The following is a 22,381-nucleotide window of genomic DNA, read 5'->3' as shown; positions in this document are numbered from 1 at the left end:
AGAAGCATGCACATTATTTTTCCTTCTCTGATTCCAACTCTTCTTCTCAGATGTAAAATAGGAAGAGGATGAAGTCCCAGAAATGTCGGCTGTAGTCACCTGGGCTCCCTGTGACACCTCTCTCTCTCTCTCTCTCTCTCTCTCTCTCTCTCTCTCTCTCTCTCTCTCTCTCTCTCTCTCTCTCTCTCTCTCGGGGAGGAGGTGAGTCCTGTGACTGGGCAGAGTTAAAGATATGAATTTAGGTAAGCTTCAATGGTGGGGTTGTATGAAAACTCATTTATATGTTATTTTTAATGTTCAAAATTTCCAATCTTATTTACCTTTATTGTGCATATTGTTTAATGCCTGTGCATTATACAAAATAAGGAAATAGATAAACTACAAGAGAAATATTGAACAATTAAAATAAAACATTTTAGGAACAGGAACAACATTAGAATAAATCTATCATATATAAACTATGAATGGGAGGTAAATCAGTTGTTGTTTGCGGATGATACTGTACTGGTTGCAGACACAGAAGAGAAGCTTGGCCGATTAGTGACAGAATTTGGAAGAGTGTGTGAGAGAAGGAAGTTGAGAGTTAATGAGGGTAAGAATAAGGTTATGAGATGTGCGAGAAGGGAAGGTGGTGCAAGGTTGAATGTCATGTTGAATGGAGAGTTACTTGAGGAGGTGAATCAGTTTAAGTACTTGGGGTCTGTTGTTGCAGCAAATGGTGGAGTGGAAGCAGATGTACGTCAGAGAGTGAATGAAGGTTGCAAAGTGTTGGGGGCAGTTAAGGGAGTAGTAAGAAATAGAGGGTTGGGCATGAATGTAAAGAGTTCTATATGAGAAAGTGATTGTACCAACTGTGATGTATGGATCGGAGTTGTGGGGAATGAAAGTGATGGAGAGACAGAAATTGAATGTGTTTGAGATGAAGTGTCTAAGGAGTATGGCTGGTGTATCTCGAGTAGATAGGGTTAGGAACAAAGTGGTGAGAGTGAGAACGGGTGTAAGAAATGAGTTAGCAGCTAGAGTGGATATGAATGTGTTAAGGTGGTTTGGCCATGTTGAGAGAATGGAAAATGGCTGTCTGCTAAAGAAGGTGATAAATGCAAGAGTTGATGGGAGAAGTACAAGAGGAAGGCCAAGGTTTGGGTGGATGGATGGAGTGAAGGAAGCTCTGGGTGATAGGAGGATAGATGTGAGAGAGGCAAGAGAGCGTGCTAGAAATAGGAATGAATGGCGAGCGATTGTGACGCAGTTCCGGTAGGCCCTGCTGCTTCCTCTGATGCCTTAGATGACCACGGAGTTAGCAGCAGTAGGGGATTCAGCATTATGAAACTTCATCTGAGGTGGATAATGGGGGAGGGTGGACTGTGGCACCCTAGCAGTACCAGCTGAACTTGGTTGAATCCCTTGTTAGGCTGGGAGGAACGTAGAGAGTAGAGGACCCCTTTTTTGTTTTTGTTTCATTTGTTGATGTCGGGTACCCCCCAAAATTGGGGGAAATGCCTTGGTATATGTATATATGTATAAACTATAAAAACTTTAAAATAACAAGAGGAAGAGAAATATGATAGAATAGTTTGCCTGAGTGTACCCTATTGCTTTAACCTCACTCGTAATCCTAATGAAATCAATCATTCACATATTTTCTTTACAGTTGATGTTGCTTCAAGAAGTTGTTGACAGAGAAGGAGAATTCAGGGTAGACCTAGCACGGCAGGAGCGAGATGCCAGTGATGCTGGCGATGCCCTTACTCGTTCGAGTGTAGCGCTCCAGATATCCCAGTGCGACGCTCGTACGCAGGCTCTTGCCCTCCTCACTCTGCACTACTGCACTGCACTTCAGTACTGTTCTGAAGAGGCGTTGGTATGATATTTCAGTTGATCATTTCCTTTTACGAGTTTAGTGACTGGAAGTAGTTACAGAAGGTCCTCAGCTTACAAATACAGTATTCAGATAGAAAATAAAATCCAACTGAAATCATAAATCTCAGTTGTTCCGTAACTGAAATACAAACCACGCTATTTAATATGGGTTATTACTTTCGGCGTAGCTGAAATGACGAGCCATTAGAATTTTAACGAGGGTTTACTACCCCACCACTAGTTAACGGGGAGTAGGGAGGGTAGCCTGCTACACCCCCCCCCCCCCCTCAAACACACCTGTGCTGAGCTCACTTTGCTCTCGGCTCGGGTGGTAGTCGGACGTGTCCGCTCTCACCCTCGCCTCTTTGACAGCCATTAATGCTTTTGTCTTTTTACTTACTTTTTCTTATACTTGTAATATACATAAACATAAACATTCTTAATGTTTATGTATATATTTATGTATAGAAATGTAGTAAGTTTTCTTTTCAGTGTTTGTGCTGTGTGTGTGATGTACGACAACGTCTCTTGCGTAGTACAAGGCCACCACAGTTCCACTTCGGTGGGAACGACCTCTCCCTCTCTGGTCCATCGGTCTTCCCTTCGGCATATATCCGTTAACTCGGCCGCCGCAGGGGAATCGTCATCGCCTGGACTCTCTTCATTCATCTACTATCTTTGCTTTTCCTCTTTTCCTACGGGAAACTTGGATTCTCAGCGAAGGGGGTGTGGCCTTTTTTTTTATTGACTACGGTCTCTCTCTACTCGAGGTCGTTCACCTTTACTACGTACTATTACGGAAGCTCCTTTCCCGTTGCGGGTTAAGTTGCTATTCCGTTTGTTTGTCTCAATTATTTTTAGTGAAATCTAATTGTATTTTAACTTTTCAGCTTTCTCCGTGGGGAACACTTTCCTTCGGGGGGTCAGTGGTTCTCACTTTTAGTGAATATTCTTAGATGATTTAGATAATCAATTCTATTATAATTCTGGTTTTTTTATTACAGTCACTCCACCCCCCTTCTCCCGTGGATGTCATCTGGGGAAGGTGGGTGCTTACTATATTCTTATTTTTTGTTTTTCCCTCGAGGTTCCTCTTCGGAGTTCCTCCTTAGGGAATTTCTGTTAAAATAATTATTTAATTTTATTTTCCCAGTTAACTATGCAGTTTTTTCTTCGTTCGACTAAAGAGTACCAACGAAGCAGAGCTGTCCTGTTCCTGCCTGGGGAATCTGTCCCTCAGAGGACGTCGTCAGGGGCGTTATCCCTTCTCTTAGAAGTACTCCCGCGACAACATGCCAGCACTTCAGATCCTCTTAGATCACTAAAGGAGGTTCGCCTCCAGGGGTTGGACAACTTCCCTTCCGAGGTAGGTTTCCTCCCCAGGTGTGAGGTTTTCTCCCTTCAGAGGGAGAACTTCCCATACCTTAATAAATTCATCGCCTTCGACTACTGTTGGTGCTCTTCGGCCAGACTTTTCTCCCCCCTTGCTGAGTTTCTCTTCCTTCAAGGGTGGAGCACAGTCTTGGCAAGTCTCTTCTACAAAGTGTTCACCTCTCTCGTTCGCGAGAGAGGCCACTCATAGAGACTCCTCTTCGGAGGATCGTTCCTGATAAGGTCAGATTACTGACCCAACGGCCTTATGGGGCGTCACCAAGAGTGTCTTCAGGTCTCTTCTACAAAGTGTCACCTCTCTCGTTCTCGAGAGAGACCACTCATAGAGACTCCTCTTCGGAGGATCGCTACTGATTGCTGATTCAACGGCCCTAAGGGGCTTCACCACGAGTGTCTTCAAGTCTCTTCTACGAAGGGCACCTCTCTCGTTCGCGGGAGAGGTCTCTCAAAGAGACTCCGCCTCGGAGGATCAAGCAGAACTTCCAGTGACCTCTACCTTGTGCTGCAACGTGGTCCTTTGGACTTCAGTCCTGGATTCTAACACAGATCTTTTTTGGTCCCATCGGTGGATGCTGGCCCTTCCAAAGGGCACATCCCAGTTCCTAATCGTCCTGCCAGCTGACCTACCGATCTACCAGCGCAACCTTGCGCTGCAACGAAGGACTTCGGTCCTGGACTCTAAAGCAGACCTGCTTACAGTCCTCATCGGGGGATGCCCACCTTTTTTTTAAGGACACATCCCAGTTCCTGATCGTCCTGCCAGCTGACCCTTCAACCTACTAGCGTGTAAAGCTCGCGCGCGCGCCGATTATCTTAGGCGCGTAAGCGCCGACGATCTTCTTATGCGCGCAAGCGCCGACGATCTTCTTATGCGCGTAAGCGCCGATGATCGTTCGCGCGCGGGTACCGATGGTTTCCTGCGCGAGTGCAATTCGCCCGCGCTCGCCGATCTTCTTACACGCGCAAGCACCGACGATCTTCTTACGCGCACAAGCGCCGACGATCTTCTTACGCTCGCAAGCGCCAACGATCCACACAAGCGCCGACGATCCACACAAGCGCCGACGATCCACACAAGCGCCGACGATCCACACAAGCGACGACGATGTTTTTCACGTGCGGGTACCGATGGTCTCCGATAGCGCGCTTTGTTAACCTTTCGCGCGCGCGCGCTTTGTTAACCTTTCGCGCGCGCGCCCCAATAGTCTTGCACGCTCGCGCGCGCCAACAAACTCGTTCGCGCACGCGTATATAGCCGCGCGCGTGCGTGCCAACATTCTGGCCTGTACGGGCTCTTCATTCTGATCCTGCACGTCAATCTGGTTCCTGGTCTCTCTATGAAGTCGCGCCCGTGCAAGCACTCCAGCAGTCTCCCGCGCGCGAGCCCGGGGTATTCCCTATCGCGCGAGCACCAGCGAGCTCCCCACCGCAATCGCCAATACCCTCCCACGCGCGAGGCTGCCGAACAACGCGCGGTAAGGGCACCATCACCGTAGTCCCCCCCCCACCCCGCAAGCCCAGAACAGCGTGCTTGCCGGTAGGGGGGAAGGTTCCAGAAAGGTCCAGGGACATTTCTTCCTTATCTTCTTTCTTCTTACAGGTGACTCTGTGGAGGATTTATTTATTTATTTATTTTTTTTTTTTTTTTTGCCAAATCCTGTGAGAGAGAGAGAGAGAGAGAGAGAGAGAGAGAGAGAGAGAGAGAGAGAGAGAGAGAGAGAGAGAGAGAGAGAGATATTGTGTTACCGAGCGAAAGTAGTTAGGTTAACGATCGTTTGTGGTGAGAAAGACTGTTGGTTTAAATGAGATTGTTTGTTTACATTTTTTAGTTAGGTTACGACAGTGGTGAATGTTTCGGAGCGAATGCTTTTTTTGATTGACTGCGTCCTGAGTCAGTTGTGTGAACGCTGGAATTATTATTTTTCTTTACCAGCGAGGAAGTGATTTTTGATTTTCTGAGCCGTGATTCCTCCTTTGGTGAGGCTAACTCCTTTGGAGAGACTTAAATTTTTTCGAATGCTGAGATATAGTTGATGACCTGGCCCGTAATTGATTTTGGTATTAAGACTGCTCTTTGGATTGACGATTGTTGATGACCGGCCCGTTTACTTCCGATTGATGATGATGATGATGATGGTGGTGCTAATAATAACCACAACCCCAATCAGGGAAGTAGTTGTGGCGAATTGCCACCCAATGAACTGCTAAACACAGAGTTGTGTGCCGTAAAGACAGTCCGGCTTGTGTGTGGCGACCGTGTTGGTGTACCATAATATTTATACAAGAAATTCATATATATATTTATTTTTGGTGTTGGTGTGTAGTATAAGTTAAGTTTGTTAGGATTTTTTGCGTTTATTTGAATGGTATATATAGTATATATAGTGTTAAGTTTTGATTAGTTTTAAGTGTTTATTTTGATTGCTTATAGTTTGATTTATTTTAGTTTAAGAAATATAGTTTTAAGGATATGTTTTGTTTAAATTTTCCTTCTGTCCAAGAGTCCAGTTGATAAAGTAAGGGGAAAGTTTGTGTTGTGGGACCATTGTCAGTAGGTGTGATTCAGGGTGTGGGGCTTGTTTTTTTTAACATCCCGCCACATTATTTTGGTGCCCGAACAGGGACTGCCGAGGTGGGATAGAAGCTGGACTGTTGGACGAAGGACGGAATTAGGATTAAGGTTGATGAAAAATGGAGGAGCAATTAAGGGTTTTGAGGGAGGAATTGCGGCTGAGTAAGGAGCGTGAGGAGAGGTTGCTAGTAGAGAATGAGAGGTTGAACTGGGAGAATGCGGTGATGCAGAAGGAGCTTAGGGAGTTAAAGGGAACTGTAGCGAAAGTGGAAGAATGTTTTGAGATGAGGATGAAAGAGAATGAGGAACGAATGGAGAACCGATTGGAAGATATGATGGGGCAAGTCATGGGGATGATGAAAACTATAATGGGTGAAGGTGCAGTCGGAGGAGTGTCCTCAGCTTCGGGTAATGGGTTGGTAGTGGAAGAGAAGGTTAAGGTAGGTGATAATGGGAAAGGAAGTGATAGTGATAGTAGTAATAGTGATGGTGATATTGAAGATAAGGGAATTAGGCATAGTAAGGATGAACAGAAAGGTGAGAGGAAAGATGAAAGGAAAGGTAAAAGTGATGTGAAGAAAGAGAAGAAAAAGTATCAGGCTGATAGCAAGGACGATCGTGAATGGGTGAAAGTGGTAAGTAAGAAAAAGGGTAAGAAGGGAATGGTTAAGGATAGGAATTTAAGTGTGGAAGTGGATTCATTGTATTCAAATGAGGAAGAAGGTAACAGGGGAGTAGACAGTAATGATAGCAGTGAGAATGAACGTGATGTGTGTAAGACTGTGTTTATGAGAGAGGTACCTCGGTGTGAAAGGTTCAATGAGCATAGCAGTAGGGAGGTATATGATTTTTTCAAGGAGTATGAGAGGTATTGTCAGGATAAGTATGGTGATAGTAAAAGAGTTTGGGCTAGGGAGTTAGGAGAATATTTGACTGGGTATTTGTTGACGATGTATGGAGTGATAATGAGTGTAGGGGACGTTGATTATGAAAGTGTGAAAAAGAGAATAATTGAGCAGGTAAAACGTATGAAAGGGAGTGTTAAGTATAAGCGTAAGAATGATTTTGATGAAGCACGGATGAATGCAGGAGAAGCGATATCAATGTATGTATGTAGGTTGGAAACTTTAGCTAGGAAGAAGTATGGGGATGAAGGTATAAATGAGAATAAGGAGTTAATGAAGAAGTTTTTGGCTACTGTACCCGAGAATGTGGCTGAGTTTGTTAATTTGAAACGGAAGGAGAAAATGAGGTGGACGAAAGAAAGATTGACATGGGATGATATTTTAGAGATAGTTGAGGATTACGAGTTGGATAGATGTATGAAAGAAAGTAAATCTGTGAGTGTAAGAAGTGGAATGGAGGAAAGTGTGCCAGAATTTGTTAGTTTTAGAGATGCTGTTATGAGAGGACCGATGAGGGTAGCGGATAGTGTAGTAGATAGGAGTGTTAGGGCGAGTAAGGTGGGAATACCTGTAAGGATAAATGAAGGGTTTAGGCAAGGGAATCAGGTTTGGAGGGATAGGAGTGCTAGTGCGCCGCAAGGTAGGTCAGGTAGTTGTATCCGTGAAGAGAAGTGTTATAGATGTGGGAAAGTAGGACATAAGAAGAATGAATGTAGATGGGCTCTAGGTGCTTGTTTTGGATGTGGTGAGGTAGGGCATAGAATTAGTGAGTGCAAGAAAGAGAAAGGGATAAAATGTTATCGGTGTGGTATGACTGGGCACATAGCGAGTGGATGTCGGAGTAATCGTACAAATGTGATTTGCGGTAATTGTGGTAAGGATGGTCATTATGCTAGAATGTGCAAGGAGCCACGGGGTAAGTGTACTGAATGTGGTGCAGATGGGCATGTAGCTAGGGTATGTAGGAGGAAGGGAGTAAATCAGCCAGGATGTTCGGGAAACTAGAGTGTAAGAGGGTTCAGCTGGGTGAGTCCTCGAGTGTGTGTGGAGTGAATGTGATGCATGTTCGTGAAGGTTTACTACATGAAGACGTGATGGGCGAAAGAGCTTATGACTGCATGAGTGCAAAAGTAAATTTTAATGGAATAGAGCTAGTTGGTCTGATTGATACTGGTTGTGGTGTCAATTTAATGTTAGGAATGCATACGATAAGGTAAGGGATGTGTGTGAATTTAGGGGGTGTAAAGGTGAAGTGAAAGGTATCGGTAATTTAAGTATGTCTGTGCAAGGAAAGTTACGTGAAAATGTTATGATTGGGGGGCCTGATGATGGAAGGTAATGATTTTTATGTGGTTGAGGGAGTAAATGACAAATACAATGTGTTGTTAGGTTATAACTTCTTGAAAAAATGCGGTATGATTGTACATCCTAGTGTAAATATGATAGAGATGAAAGTTAAGGGTAAATTTTGTGGGGAATTTTATTTGAATGAAGATGGTAGTGTAGGTACGAAGGTATGGAAAGGTGTGCCGTTAATAGCAAAAGAAGGTGTTAAATTGTCAAAAGATGCGAGGGAGGTTGTCAGTGTAAAAGTTGCATGGCCGAATAGTCTGGGAATTGCCAATAGTGACAATTGTGAATATGTAGTGGAAGGTTCGGAAGCAAGTAATTTGGTGAAAGCAAGTGTGCATGTGTATGATGGTATTTTGAATTTGCAGGAGCCGAAGGTGTATGTGAGCTTGTTGCCGACTGTAAGGAGGAAGAGAATGCGGGGAATACGTGAGGGTGATTGCATGGGATGTATGTATACGTTGGTCAATGTAGAGGATGAAAGGTATGTTAAATTGAGACGTGTTATGACGGGTAAGATAAAGCAGGATGACGATTGGGACTGAAAGTTTGAAAGAAAGAATTAATGTAGATGAGAATATAAGTGAGGGAGAAAGGGAACAATTGTATAGGATGTTATGGGATAGACGGGAGAGTTTTGAGTCGCGGTGACGAGGATTGTGGGGGATCAAAGCTGCCTGAATTTAAGATAGTTCTTAGTAATGATACCCCCATATATCAGCGTCCCCGACATTTTTCTCCGCCTATTGCCAGAGAAATAGAAGAGCAGTGCCAGGAGTTAGAGCAAATGGGTGTAATAGAAAGGAGTGAGAGTGCCTGGAATAGCCCTATTGTACCTGTAAGAAAGCCGGATGGAAGTTTACGTATGTGTATTGATTATAGGAAGGTGAATGAAGTAACTGTTAAAGAACGTTTCCCAATGAATGTAGTGTCTGACTGTGTGTATAAGATGCATGGTATGAAAGTTTTTTACAAAGTTAGATTTAGTTAGGGGCTATTACCAGATGCCTCTGGCAGAGGGGAGCAGGCACATTACAGCATTTTCGAGCAGTAATTGTCATTATCAGTTTAAGAGATTAAGTTTTGGCCTTGCTAATGCGCCTGCTGCCTTCCAGAGGGCGATGAATGTAGTTTTGGCTGGGTTTGATAGACAGAAGGTGACTGTTTTTATTGATGATATTTTGATTGCTAGTGAGACAGTTGAGGAACACATGCAGTTGCTTGAAGCAGTATTAGAACGGTTGATAGAAGTTGGGGTGAAAGTTAAGCTTGAAAAGTGTACATGGTTGGCCGGGGAGGTGGAATTTCTTGGGCATGTGGTGAGTGAATCGGGTATAAGGAAGAGTGAAAAGTTTGTGAGTAAGGTGAGAGAGTTTCCACGTCCTCATACGGTGCGTGAGTTGAGAGGTTTTCTTGGGTTAATTGAATTTGGTCGGAAGTTTGTCAGAGATTGTTCGGGAATAGGGAAGCCTTTGAATGAGTGGACAGGTAAGAGAAATAGTACGAGACTGAAATGGGATGAGCGTATGATTGAAGCATTTGAAAACTTGAAAGAAGAGGCTGCGAGAGACGTCACTTTGGCCTTTCCCGATTACAGTGAACATGCGAGTATGCTAGAGTTATATACGGATGCTAGTGGGATTAGTATGGGTGGTTGCTTGGTTCAAATGCAAAGAATAAATGGAGATGAACAGTTGAGAGTGATAGCATATAAATGTAAAGCATTTAATAAGGCTGAGCGAAAGTATTCCACGATTGAAAGGGAGTTGGCTGCGATAAGGTTTTGCGTGAAAGCGTTGAAGGTATTTTTGTATGGTGTGAAATTTATTGTGCGTACTGACCATCAGCCCCTAGTGTACATGATTAGGAAAGAGTCTGTGAATGCTAGAGTTGCGAGTACAATAGAGGATTTGAATGAATTTGACTTTAAGCTAGAATATGTACCTGGGAGTAAGAACGTGATAGCAGATGCGATGTCAAGAATGCATGGTAAGATAGAAGAGAGTAGCGAGAATGATAGTAATTTTGAAAGGTTGCTGGAAGATTTAATGGTGGTACAAAGTTTTGAAGGGGATGACATGGTGTATAAATGTATTTTGTGTGGGTTAAATAAGGTTAAATTGAAGGGTTTGAATAGGGATATACCTGCTAGTATAGATGAGCTTAGAATGAGTGTTAGGAATGAAGTATCGAAAGAAATGGCATATAAGGAGGAGGATAGTATGCTTGAGGGTGAATTGTTATCAAAAGTATTGTTGGTAGTAAGTATGTTATATGGTGTCACTGTTTATTTGTATTTTGGGTGGAATCGTCCGATGCAGTACCGAGCAAATAAAGAGATTGAAAGGGAGTATATATTGAGGTTACAATGTAATGAAAGATGTTGCCAGTTGTTGAGTAAGAAGGATGATTGTCTGAGTGACTTGAATCCGAGTGGTATGAGCATGGAAGATAGCGAAGATGACCATGGGTGTGATAAGGATGACCCTATTGATAGGAGAGTAAACATTTGTATGCATGGTGTAAAAGGAAGAATGATGACGTATGTGGGTATAAATGAGAATGAATACTGTAGTTTAATTGATACAGGTGCGCAAGTGTCATTGGTGAATATGTCTGTTATCAAGGAAATAGAGCGGTACAATTGGGAAGTGAAAAGGCAATGTACGAGTGTGAGAATTCATGGGATAGGTAAAGGAAGTTTGCTAGTTTGGGAAGAAGTGCGTTTGAAAGTAAAACTGGGAAGTATGGAGGTGGAACATAATTTTATTGTAATGGGAGAGAATGAGATGCCTAGTTGTTTTTTGATAGGAATTGACTTTTTAAGATTGCATGATTTATCAGTTGATATTGGTAGTGGTTTGCTTCTGAAGAATGGATGTGAAGTAGTTGTGATAGAAGATAATAGTGTATTTATGGCGAATTTTGTTGGCATGGTTGATATTACGAGGAGTGAGGATGATCTACTGACTAAAGAGGAGGTGGAAGAAATGCAAGATGAATGTGAGGAAATTAAAAGGTTACGTGAATGTATGTTGAATAGTATTGAGGTAGAAGAATGGCCGTCTGATTTAGAGGTGTATAAGAAAGTTAGTAAGAGACTTATTGTGTGTAAGAATATTGTTTATTTTCTACATAAAGGAATGGATGAAGATATATATGTTCCTGTGTTTCCAATGCATGCAGCAGTAAGTATGTGTATGTTAGTGCATGACAGATATGGGCACATGGGTAAGAATAAATTATGGGAATGCATGCGTGAGAGATTGTTTACACCTGGGTTGAGTCAGATATGTAAGGATGTAGCGACTACGTGTGAAGATTGCCAGAAAGGGAAGTATCAGAGAGTGCATGCTAATCCGCCTGTTTTGAGATTACGTATGAAAGAACCATTTGAGATGTTTGTGATTGATTGTGTTTCGTTGCCTGTGACTGCGAGAAGACATGTGGGAATGATTGTTATGGTTGATCACATGAGTAAATTTACCTATGCAATACCCATCAAGGATAAACGGAGCGAGACTGTTGCAAGAATGGTTGGTCAAGTGATGTTGCCGATGTGTGTGTGTAAGCCTGTGAGAATGTTAAGTGATAATGGCCCTGAGTTTGTTGGATGGGAGTTTGAGCAGATGTTAAGAGAATGGGGTATTGAACATGTGTATTCGACTCCTTATATGCCAAGTGCGAATGGGTTGGCTGAAAGGACTGTAAGAACATTAACTGAAATTTTGCGAATGATGAGTACATGTGATAATGATTGGGATTTGTATGTTGGTAGAGCGTTGTGGGCTTACAATGCAACAGTGCATAAGAGTACGGGTATGTCTCCATGTAAGTTTGTTTTAAATTTTGAAAAGATAATAAGACCGAGGTTGGGTGTGTCGGAGGATGATAGAGATGTGTGGAGGAAAGCAAATAAGAGGTTTGAAAGCTTTAAAGTTGGTGAGAGAGTGATGAAAGAAGTAATTGAAAAGGGTAGAATGAATGTAAATAAGGTGCGTGATAAATTTGAAGGTCCCTTTGATGTGTTAGAAGTTGGTTCGAGTGGATTAAGTTACGTTTTGAGTAAGTTGTGTGTGGGTGGTACAGTGAACCCTCGTTTATCGCGGTAGATAGGTTCCAGACGCGGGCGCGATAGGTGAAAATCCGCGAAGTAGTGACATCATATTTACCTATTTATTTAACATGTATATTCGGACTTTTAAAACCTTCCCTTGTACGTAGTACTGTTAACAAACCACCCTTTAATGTACAGAACACTTAATGCATGTACTACAGCACCCTAAACTAAAACAGGCACAAATATTAAAGGCGATTTTATATCATGCGTTTCCTAAACACCTAAAAAGCACGATAAAAAATGGCAACCAATGTTTTGTTTACGTTCATCTCTGATCATAATGAAGAACCAAACTCATTTAGTGTACACATATATGTATAGGTTAGTTTTTGCATCGATTATATTGATTATACAGTACTGTATGTTGATTTTTTTATTACCAATGTTTTAGTTTACGTATTTTTCTTAGGACTTCCAAATGAAATCTTTTTCTTTATGACGCCGCCTGAAACGACGGCGTGTTTGGATGGTGTTCGTATCCAACGCTATGTTCTTCTTCCGGCAGTCGGCAATCCACACAGCTAAAGCACCTTCCATGCGTACGATCGTTTTATTACGCGTTGTAACGACTCGCTTCGCTGATCTGCTAAATGTGATTGCAGCCGTCTTTCTAATGTTCGCCTCGTCCTTTTTGATATAGCGAACGGTGGATTCGTTGATGCCAAAATGGCGGCCGGCGGCCGCGTAACTTCTACCATCTTTTAACATGTCGAGAAGCGTAACCTTCTCAGCTATCGTCATCGTCCTTCGGTGGCGTTTAGGCTCACTACCAGCCTTAAGAGAAGCAGAACGCTTGGGAGCCATTACAGTAGGATTTACGTACAGTACTGTAACAAAAAGTTCAACTTAAAAAGGTCGCACACAGCACAGATTAAACTTCACAAACTTAAGAACGTCTACTCAGCGATACGCGGTAAGAGAAAGTGAACGATCCAGCCCCGCGAGAACTTTGATGCTGCGGGTAGAAGATGCGGGCAAAACACCAATCACAGGCTAGATAACAAAACTTGAGTTCTGATTCGTCATCTATCAGCGCTTGAACCAATCACAACCCGTCTTACAGTACTATGATGCGTTGGTTACTCATAGAAGATGCCCCGCGCATACTGAACGTACGTAGATTAAGTACAATACCGTAATAATAATAAATAATGATAATAATACTGTACAGTAATAATAATAATAATAATGATAATAATAATAACAATAATAATTTTATTAACAACAACAACAATAATAATAATAATAACAATAATAATAAAAATTTACGTACGCTATTTTACGCCTCTCTCTCTCTCTCTCTCTCTCTCTCTCTCTCTCTCTCTCTCTCTCTCTCTCTCTCTCGTACGCTTATTCGAAATGTGATTTTTGCAAAAAAGAATATTATTGGATGCAGTACTGTACTACGTACGTATACATACAAAAGATTCATGGAAAAGAAGCACATCCATTACAGTACACACCATTCTAATATGGTATGACTGCATCTGATTTGCGTTTCATGTTCGATTTAATTTTACTACGTACTGAATTATCGTATGATCACATTCTCTTTTCGTGTTTTATTTCTTTCTGTGCTGAATTATATATCATATGTAATGCAATGAACAATCAGTAAGAGCAGATATTACTAATTACAGTATTAATGGAATTACAGGTAACAAAATATCGTATTTGGGGGTCTTCAGATTTCGCGGTATTTTCGAATTTTCCGGAAAATCCGCGATATGTATATATATATGGGTTATGGGAAAACCCCGCGAAGTGGTGAATCCGCGATTGTCGAACCGCGAAGTAGCGAGGGTTCACTGTATTGTGGAAAAAATTAGGGCCCACCACAACCAGTTGCGTAAATGGAAAGAGGTACCTGAGTATATCCAAGAGAATGGGATGAGTAAATGGTTGAAAAGGAACAAGGGTGAACCTAGTATGTATGAGGACTTAGGTCTGGAAGGTAAACAGTTAGTGTTAGTACTAGAATATAAGAAAAGGAAGAATACAAGAGCTTTAAGTAAAGATGAAAGAAGGGGAAATTTTATAAGTAAAAGTGAGAATAGAAATAAGTATGACAAGGGTGTAAATGTGCAAGTGTGTATGGAAGATAAATGTGTTAATACAGATGAATCATGGCTGAGTATGAATGATACCTATAGTGTGTGTGGCTTTTCCTTAGGTGATGTAAAAGAAAGGATGACGAATGCGAGAGTGAGAGATAGGAGAATGATTAGTAGTATGAATGAATCTTTTACTAAAGTTGAGAATGTTTTTGATGAAATGGATGAACTGTTTACAGAAATGAGTGTAATTATAGGGCCAGATGAGAACGAGGTAGATATGATTGTACATGATATATTAGATGATAGGGATTTAGATAGGAATAGTGTTAATGTAGCGAATGATTGTGATAAGGAAGAAGTGAATGAGAGAGTATATGGAGGCCCAGTTACTCGGAGTAGAGGTCCCGTTCCCGACTACGACTGGGTTATGAAAAAAATAATGTAAGTGTTGTGTGAGAAGGATTTGGCAAAGTAAGGGGGGAGGAATGTGGAGGATTTATTTATTTATTTTTTTTTTTTTTTGCCAAATCCTGTGAGAGAGAGAGAGAGAGAGAGAGAGAGAGAGAGAGAGAGAGAGAGAGAGAGAGAGAGAGAGAGAGAGAGAGAGAGAGAGAGAGAGAGAGAGAGAGAGAGAGAGAGAGAGAGAGAGAGAGAGAGAGAGAGAGAGATATTGTGTTAGCGAGCGAAAGTAGTTAGGTTAACGATCGTTTGTGGTGAGAAAGACTGTTGGTTTAAATGAGATTGTTTGTTTACATTTTTTAGTTAGGTTACGACAGTGGTGAATGTTTCGGAGCGAATGCTTTTTTTGATTGACTGCGTCCTGAGTCAGTTGTGTGAACGCTGGAATTATTATTTTTCTTTACCAGCGAGGAAGTGATTTTTGATTTTCTGAGCCGTGATTCCTCCTTTGGTGAGGCTAACTCCTTTGGAGAGACTTAAATTTTTTCGAATGCTGAGATATAGTTGATGACCTGGCCCGTAATTGATTTTGGTATTAAGACTGCTCTTTGGATTGACGATTGTTGATGACCGGCCCGTTTACTTCCGATTGATGATGATGATGATGATGGTGGTGCTAATAATAACCACAACCCCAATCAGGGAAGTAGTTGTGGCGAATTGCCACCCAATGAACTGCTAAACACAGAGTTGTGTGCCGTAAAGACAGTCCGGCTTGTGTGTGGCGACCGTGTTGGTGTACCATAATATTTATACAAGAAATTCATATATATATTTATTTTTGGTGTGGGTGTGTGGTATAAGTTAAGTTTGTTAGGATTTTTTGTGTTTATTTGAATGGTATATATAGTATATATAGTGTTAAGTTTTGATTAGTTTTAAGTGTTTATTTTGATTGCTTATAGTTTGATTTATTTTAGTTTAAGAAATATAGTTCTGGGCTCGAACCTGTGCCGCCCAGTGAATAAGCTCCATTTAGCACTTATTCTTAGGTAATTTACTGCTAAATATACCAGAGAAAAAATGTAAAGGAGTGCTAGGTTAACTAGCTCGCTCACCTATTGGTGTCGGTATAAAATTGGGCGTATAATCCAGAGGTCCCGCACTATTTAGATTCATCCATGACAGAAACCCCAATAGAGGAGAGCCGTTCAACCTCACTCGGTACTACTAACACTGCATCCGCTCAGAACCCAACTCCTTTTAGCACGTCTTGTGTTGTAACCCGCTTTTTTGTTGTGCTCTCGTTTTTCCACTTATTTTCATTGGATTATGGCTTCTTCGTCGGTTTCCCAGGAGACACCGTCTAAGTTAAGTACCAAGCTTGGTTTTGCTGTGTTTTGAGCAACCTAGATCGTTTAATATTTGAATTATAGGAGTTTATTCTCTTCGTTCATATCGATCTTGCTTGATTCCACTTACAGTTGGTACTCCTGTTTTGAGAGCTTTTAGTTTCACTCGCAGTGTTACTATATGTATTATTTTTATTATTTTTATTATTAAATTTTATTTGTTATTGTGGATATTCATTATTTAGCGTTTAGAACCCTCGTGGTTCACTTTTTGGGCCGATATCATTTACGTATCGTTATGGCTGCCGACCTTCGTTGCTAGGCAGCAATGTTATTTTTTAAGCCATCAGGTGTGTCTTTTGTGATTTAATTATTATGTTGCATGCCTTGCCCAAAAAAAATTTTTATGTGTTTATTTTATATTATCAACGCTATCACTATTATAATGAATATTGTGCTATTACTCCGTTTGATCTGTCTGGTTGGGGATCGTCAGTTGGTAGCCCTGCTGCTCCGTATCACGTGATCCTCCCCCATGCTCCCCCTCTCGCTAGGTGGGCGGCTAGGCTTCTCTCCCCCCCTCCCCTAGGGGACCGTTGCCTTCCCTCCTTTTAGAGGGGGTAGTTCAGTGTTTATGGACTTTGTCCTCCGGGTGTCCCGGCGGGTTCGTCTCTGTCTAGTGTGGTTGGCCACCAGTCAACAGAGTTGGATCCCGGTGCACCCTATTTTATATTCACTTATCACACTGGTTTATGTTATATGAAACCCTCTGGGTTCGGTTGGCGGTTCTTATCTACAGTTCCGCCCCCCTATTAATTTATAACAGTTCCTATGATTATATATAATGATTATATGACAGATCACTATCCCGGAGTTCCTATACGAATTGGTTTTGGATACTTTTATTTCCCGGCCCGGGGCTTAGCCTCGCCCCGGGAAATCAGACACCATGTATCTTAATTTCTTGTTGTTGCATCCTTTTTTATGCTCCCGGCTCGACCGGAATGGATGGCTATACTTTAGTCTTAAGCTAGACTTATGTTTAGGCCCTGGTCCTCCGGACCCGCCCCTACTTAAGAATATTACAGTTAAGCTCTAATCTTGTGTTAGGCTTATGTTAGGCCCGGGTCCTCCGGACCCGCCCCTACTTAAGAGAATTACAGTTTCTCATATACTATTCTTTTTATAGATGGTGCATTGTCAGACGACGGCCTGTGCAGCTGTTCTACATCAGCCCTGCGGCCATACCGTCTGTCGGTCTCACGCCCTCTGCGGAGTGCAGCTGGAGGATGTCGTGGTATGGCACCCGGATAACTGTGTGGTCTGTTTTGACCTCGTTACCACCCTTGGATCTGACTCGGTGAGTCTCGTTGGCTATGTTGCCTTCTTATTTATCTTACCTTTTTTGGCATACATACACTATTTAGTAAGATATCTATGGTCTTGAAGGACCACTGGGAGTCTTCCCTTTTTAATTCCCACTATTATTTCAGGCATTCCCGGAGCAAAAGTCTGCGGCTCGGGCCACACTGAAAGTGTGGGTAGGTGGTTTTGCCCGGAACGTGAAGTCCAAGCGGCCGTACGTCCTCTCCGAGGACTACTGTTCCTTGATTTACCCCAACGCCAAGTCTTCAACCGCTGTGGCTAGGCATGTTGCAGCTCCCATCATTGCCCACATTGATGCCACCATAGCGGGGTTCATTGATCCAGAGCAGGATCCCTCGGACGCCCCCGGAGATCTAGAAGACAATGTTGCCTCCATGAACCTTGACGTGGAACCCATGTTATTGGATGATCCAGATACAGGTAGGGTGGTAAGTGAGGCAGGTGTTTCCGGCGCTGAGATTCCTATCCTCAGCCCCTCTCTTTCTTCTTCATCTGATCGCTCTTCCTTTCATGGTTTTTCTGGGGACCGTGATTCGTCCCAACGATCACACTCGGTTCCCCCCAAGAATAAGTCTAGAACCTTACCTAAAGCTCGTAAGCCTCATAAGGCTTCTCATGGTTCTAAGCAGAATACAAACCTGTCATATAAGGCTTCTGGCTCCTCCTCTAAGTCTCGCGACCCGGGAGTTCATTCCGCCACTGCTGCTGCTAGCCCGGGCCTTTCCGAATCAGCCATGCTTCGCATCGTGTCGGAGATGCAGGCTAAGTTGGTATCAGAGATGCAGTCTAAGATGGACACGATGTTCTCTAACATCGGTCAGAGACTTGGGGCATTAGAGCAAGGTGCTCCGGAGCGAGTCCAAAGCTCTCTCATCCCGGATGCCTCTAAGCTCCCGCCGTTTGCCAAGAATAACCCTTGGCGTATGGCTCTTCATTCCCCGTTCTCAGACGGAATGTTAACTTTGGAGGGTCTTGGCACTCGTCCCCTAGAGGACTTTGAATTCTTTCCTCCTGGTCTGGCATTTCCATTTCATGGTTATGCCAGGCTTACCGAGGAAGCTATGGTTCGGTTAGACAAGGTCCCCAAAGAGACAGTCATCTTCCCTAAAGAGCAAGCCCAATCTGTGTGGGCCAGATTCCTGAATGACATCGGCTGCACCAACACCATGTTGACGCCTTATAAGAGCTCCTTCACAATGTTCTTAATGGACAAAAACACCGTGACTCCATGTGTCAATAAGGTAGCAGAGCTTGCCTTCCAATATGCTCTGGAGGAGAAGCCCTTGCCTCCCATCCGAGAGGTGGATCCAATCTCCCTCCTTCTTCCTTCAGGCATTGAGTGTTGGGACAACGTCCATACCACCTTTACCTCTGGCAAGCTAGCAGCAGACTGTGCTTCAGTAATGTTTAGTGAGCGGCTTCCCCGTCTCCCGGAATCCCTCATTAAACAGGAGTATGATTCCCGCCTACGCGTTGGCCGTACTCTGAACTTGGCCACTTCCACGGAGTCGATAGCCTTGACTTACGATACTGAGAGTATTTTTAAGTCTCTCAACAAGGCTACGTTGCAGTCATTATACTATGACCTGTATGACTTCGCTACTGCTAAACGCAGGTGTCGCAAACATGTCCTGGCAGAGGCGACTATTAGGCATGAACCTAATAAGCTTATCCGGTCCTCCTGTTGGGGTCCAAATCTCTTCCCTGAGGTTCTTGTAGAGGAGTCTTGGCGGAGGCCACTAGAGTCAACCAGAGCCTTAAAGCCCGTTGGGGTTTGACTCCTAAACGTAAATATGACCCTGCAAATTACCAAGCCCGGGGTAGGAAGAAGCTCCGTCCATATACCTCCACCCAGTTCAGGCAACAGCAGAGTGGTTCGTCCAATTTCCGGCTGCCTCTTCCCCCATCTCCTGTTGCCCCTGCACAGCCTTCCACCTCTCAGGCTCCTTCGGACGACTATGTCACCGTTCTGCTCCCTAAGAGCCAGCTTTCCGGTGCCTCCGCCACTTCTCCTGCCTTTAACCAGTCTTATGAGGCTCATAGCTCTTCCCAGAGTTATGGTAGAGGTAGAGGCTACCACCGTGGTTCTAACCAGAACAAAGGCAGGGGAAGAGCCTTTCGCAGGGGAAAGAACTTCCGAGGCGGACGTGGAGGCAACTCCTCAAACCAATGCTGAGGTGCAGCAGGTAGGGGGGAGGTTCTATGCCTTCCGCAACAAATGGAGGTTCAGTCCCTGGGCTTTCAGTATCATCTCCAAGGGACTGGGGTGGAGTTGGATTCAAGGACCTCCTCCTCCGAACAAATTTCATCAACATTCCACTCCGGACCTGGTCGAATTTGTCCAGGATCTTTTACAAAAGAACGCTATACAAGAAACGAAACACCTGAAGTTTCAAGGTCGGTTGTTCAGTGTCCCGAAGAAGGATTCAGACAAGAGAAGAGTGATTCTAGACCTATCCCTTCTCAACTTGTCCATTCAATGCGACAAGTTTCGAATGCTTACCGTCTCGCAGGTGCGGACCTTACTTCCCCGTGGGGCCGTCACCACCTCTATCGATCTTACAGACGCCTATTATCACGTCCCGATAGCGAGACACTTCCGTCCGTATCTAGGCTTTCGCTTAGGGGACAAAAGTTACTCCTTCAAGGTGATGCCTTTCGGGCTCAACATCGCCCCAAGGATCTTCACAAAGTTAGCAGAAGTCGCTGTTCAGGAACTCAGAAATCAAGGGATTCAAGTAGTAGCCTATCTGGACGACTGGCTCATTTGGTCAGACACCTCCCAAAATTGCCTAAAAGCCACTCACAAAGTCATCCATTATCTTCAATCTCTAGGCTTCCAGATCAACTTCAAGAAGTCCCGTCTTCTTCCAAAATCGAAGTTCCAATGGCTCGGCCTGCAATGGGATCTTATATCTCATACTCTGTGTCTTCCCAAACCCAAGAGGTTAGAGATTGCAAGGAACACCAAACGCTTTCTCAAAGACAAAGTAAGTTCCAGACGACTCCAAGAGAGGATTCTGGGGTCCCTTCAGTTTGCCTCAGTGACGGATCTTCTTCTGAAGGCAAAATTGAAAGATATCAATCGTGTCTGGCGTTCGAGGGCGAACCGGAAGCTCCGGGACAGGAAAGTCCGCCTTCCTCCCATTCTACGGGAAAGACTTCTTCCTTGGACAAGAGCAAACAGTCTGTCAAAGTCAGTTCCCCTTCGATTTCCGCCTCCGAAGTTAATCATTCACACGGACGCATCCTTATCAGGTTGGGGCGGCTATTCTCAGCTCAGGAAAGTTCAAGGTCTTTGGTCCCCCTTGTTCCGCCAATTTCACATCAATGTGCTGGAGGCCATGGCAGTTCTTCTAACCCTGAAACGTCTCGCTCTTCCCAAGAGACAACACCTTCGTCTGGTCCTCGACAGCGAAGTGGTGGTCCGCTGCCTCAACAGAGGCGGGTCAAAGTCAGGGCCTCTGAACCATGTTCTAGTAGCCATATTCTCCCTAGCAGCCTTGAACCGTTGGCATCTTTCAGCTGTCCACCTGGCGGGAGTCCGGAATGTAGTGGCAGACGCCCTGTCCCGGACCTCCCCTCTAGAATCGGAATGGTCACTCGATCTAAAGTCATTTCGGTGGATTCTCTCTCAGGTTCCCAGTCTCCAAGTGGACCTCTTCGCCACGGAGTCCAACCGCAAATTGAGAGTATATGTGGCTCCCAATCTAGACCCTCAGGCTTACGCCACAGACGCCATGTCTCAGAATTGGGACATCTGGGAAAAGATTTATCTCTTTCCCCCGGTGAATCTTTTGTTGAAAGTTCTAGACAAGCTGAGATCCTTCAAGGGACAAGTAGCCTTGGTCGCACCCAACTGGCCCAAGAGCAACTGGTATCCTCTCCTGCGAGAGTTGAGACTATACCCTCACCCGATACCCAATCCGGTTCTGTCTCAGATAGTACAAACACGCGTTGTGTACGCTTTCTCAAACATTCAGTGCGCCCTAACTTTATGGACTTTATGAAGTTTGCGGCCATGCATGGTGCCAATATTGATCCTCAAAACACCCTGTTCCTAGAATCGGATAAACGGGATTCCACCATCCGCCAGTATGACTCTGCAGTTAAAAGTTGGCAAAATTTTTGATAGACTCAGACGTGAACTGTATGAACTTGAACCTTACAGTCACTTTCTTTAGATCTTTATTAGAATCAGGTCTGGCAGCCAATACTATCACCACTATTAAATCTGCTTTGAAAAAGATCTTCCTAGTGGGTTTTAACATAGACTTAACCGACTCTTTGTTAGCTTCAATTCCGAAAGCCTGTGCCAGACTGAAACCGGTTACTCGTCCTACCCCGGTGACCTGGTTCCTTAATGATGTACTCAAATTGGCTTCTGATACCCTTAACAGTTCTTGTGATTACATTCCCCTTCTCAGGAAAACACTTTTCCTGGTGAGCTTGGCTTCCGGGGCAAGAATTTCTGAACTGGCAGCTTTGTCGAGAGACCCGGGTCATATTGAGTTCCTGCCTTCGGGAGAGGTCCTTCTTTCACCTAACAAATTCTTTTTGGCTAAGAACGAAGACCCTCAGAACAGATGGTCCTCCTGGAAAATTGTTCCCCTCACGCAAGACCCGTCTCTGTGCCCTGTTACTACTCTTAGGTCTTATTTATCCCGGACCTCCTCTAACTCCTCGGGGCCTCTATTCGTTAGAGAACAAGGCGGTACCATTACTATTAAAGGGATCAGGCAACAAATTTTGTATTTTATTAAACAAGCTAGCCCTGACTCTTTTCCTCTTGCACATGATATCAGAGCGGTTGCTACTTCGGTGAACTTTTTTCACCACATGAATTTTACGGACCTTTCCAGGTATACAGGGTGGAAATCACCGTCAGTGTTCAAGAAACACTACCTTAAACATTTGGAAGCCCTAAAATTTTCTACAGTAGCTGCAGGGAGCGTAGTTACTCCCAGGTAACTCACAGGTTAATGCCT

General features: G+C 43.7%; 1 protein-coding gene across 4 annotated transcripts in view; it reads left to right on the top strand.

Moving 5' to 3' along the window:
- LOC137632989 (PDZ domain-containing protein 8-like) overlaps window positions 1-22,381 on the top strand; it is a 454,088-nt gene that overhangs the window by 417,734 nt on the left and 13,973 nt on the right. For all 4 annotated transcript variants that reach the window (XM_068365143.1, XM_068365144.1, XM_068365141.1 and 1 more), the window contains one exon: window positions 1,652-1,861. In XM_068365143.1, the coding sequence (XP_068221244.1) occupies window positions 1,652-1,861 (210 nt within the window). The remainder of the gene's footprint in view (window positions 1-1,651; window positions 1,862-22,381) is intronic.

This window comes from Palaemon carinicauda, chromosome 42 (assembly GCF_036898095.1).
Source record: "Palaemon carinicauda isolate YSFRI2023 chromosome 42, ASM3689809v2, whole genome shotgun sequence".
Lineage (NCBI taxonomy): Eukaryota > Metazoa > Arthropoda > Malacostraca > Decapoda > Palaemonidae > Palaemon > Palaemon carinicauda.
Note: the sequence above shows the minus strand (reverse complement) of the source record. Positions and strands in the feature narration are given on the sequence as shown.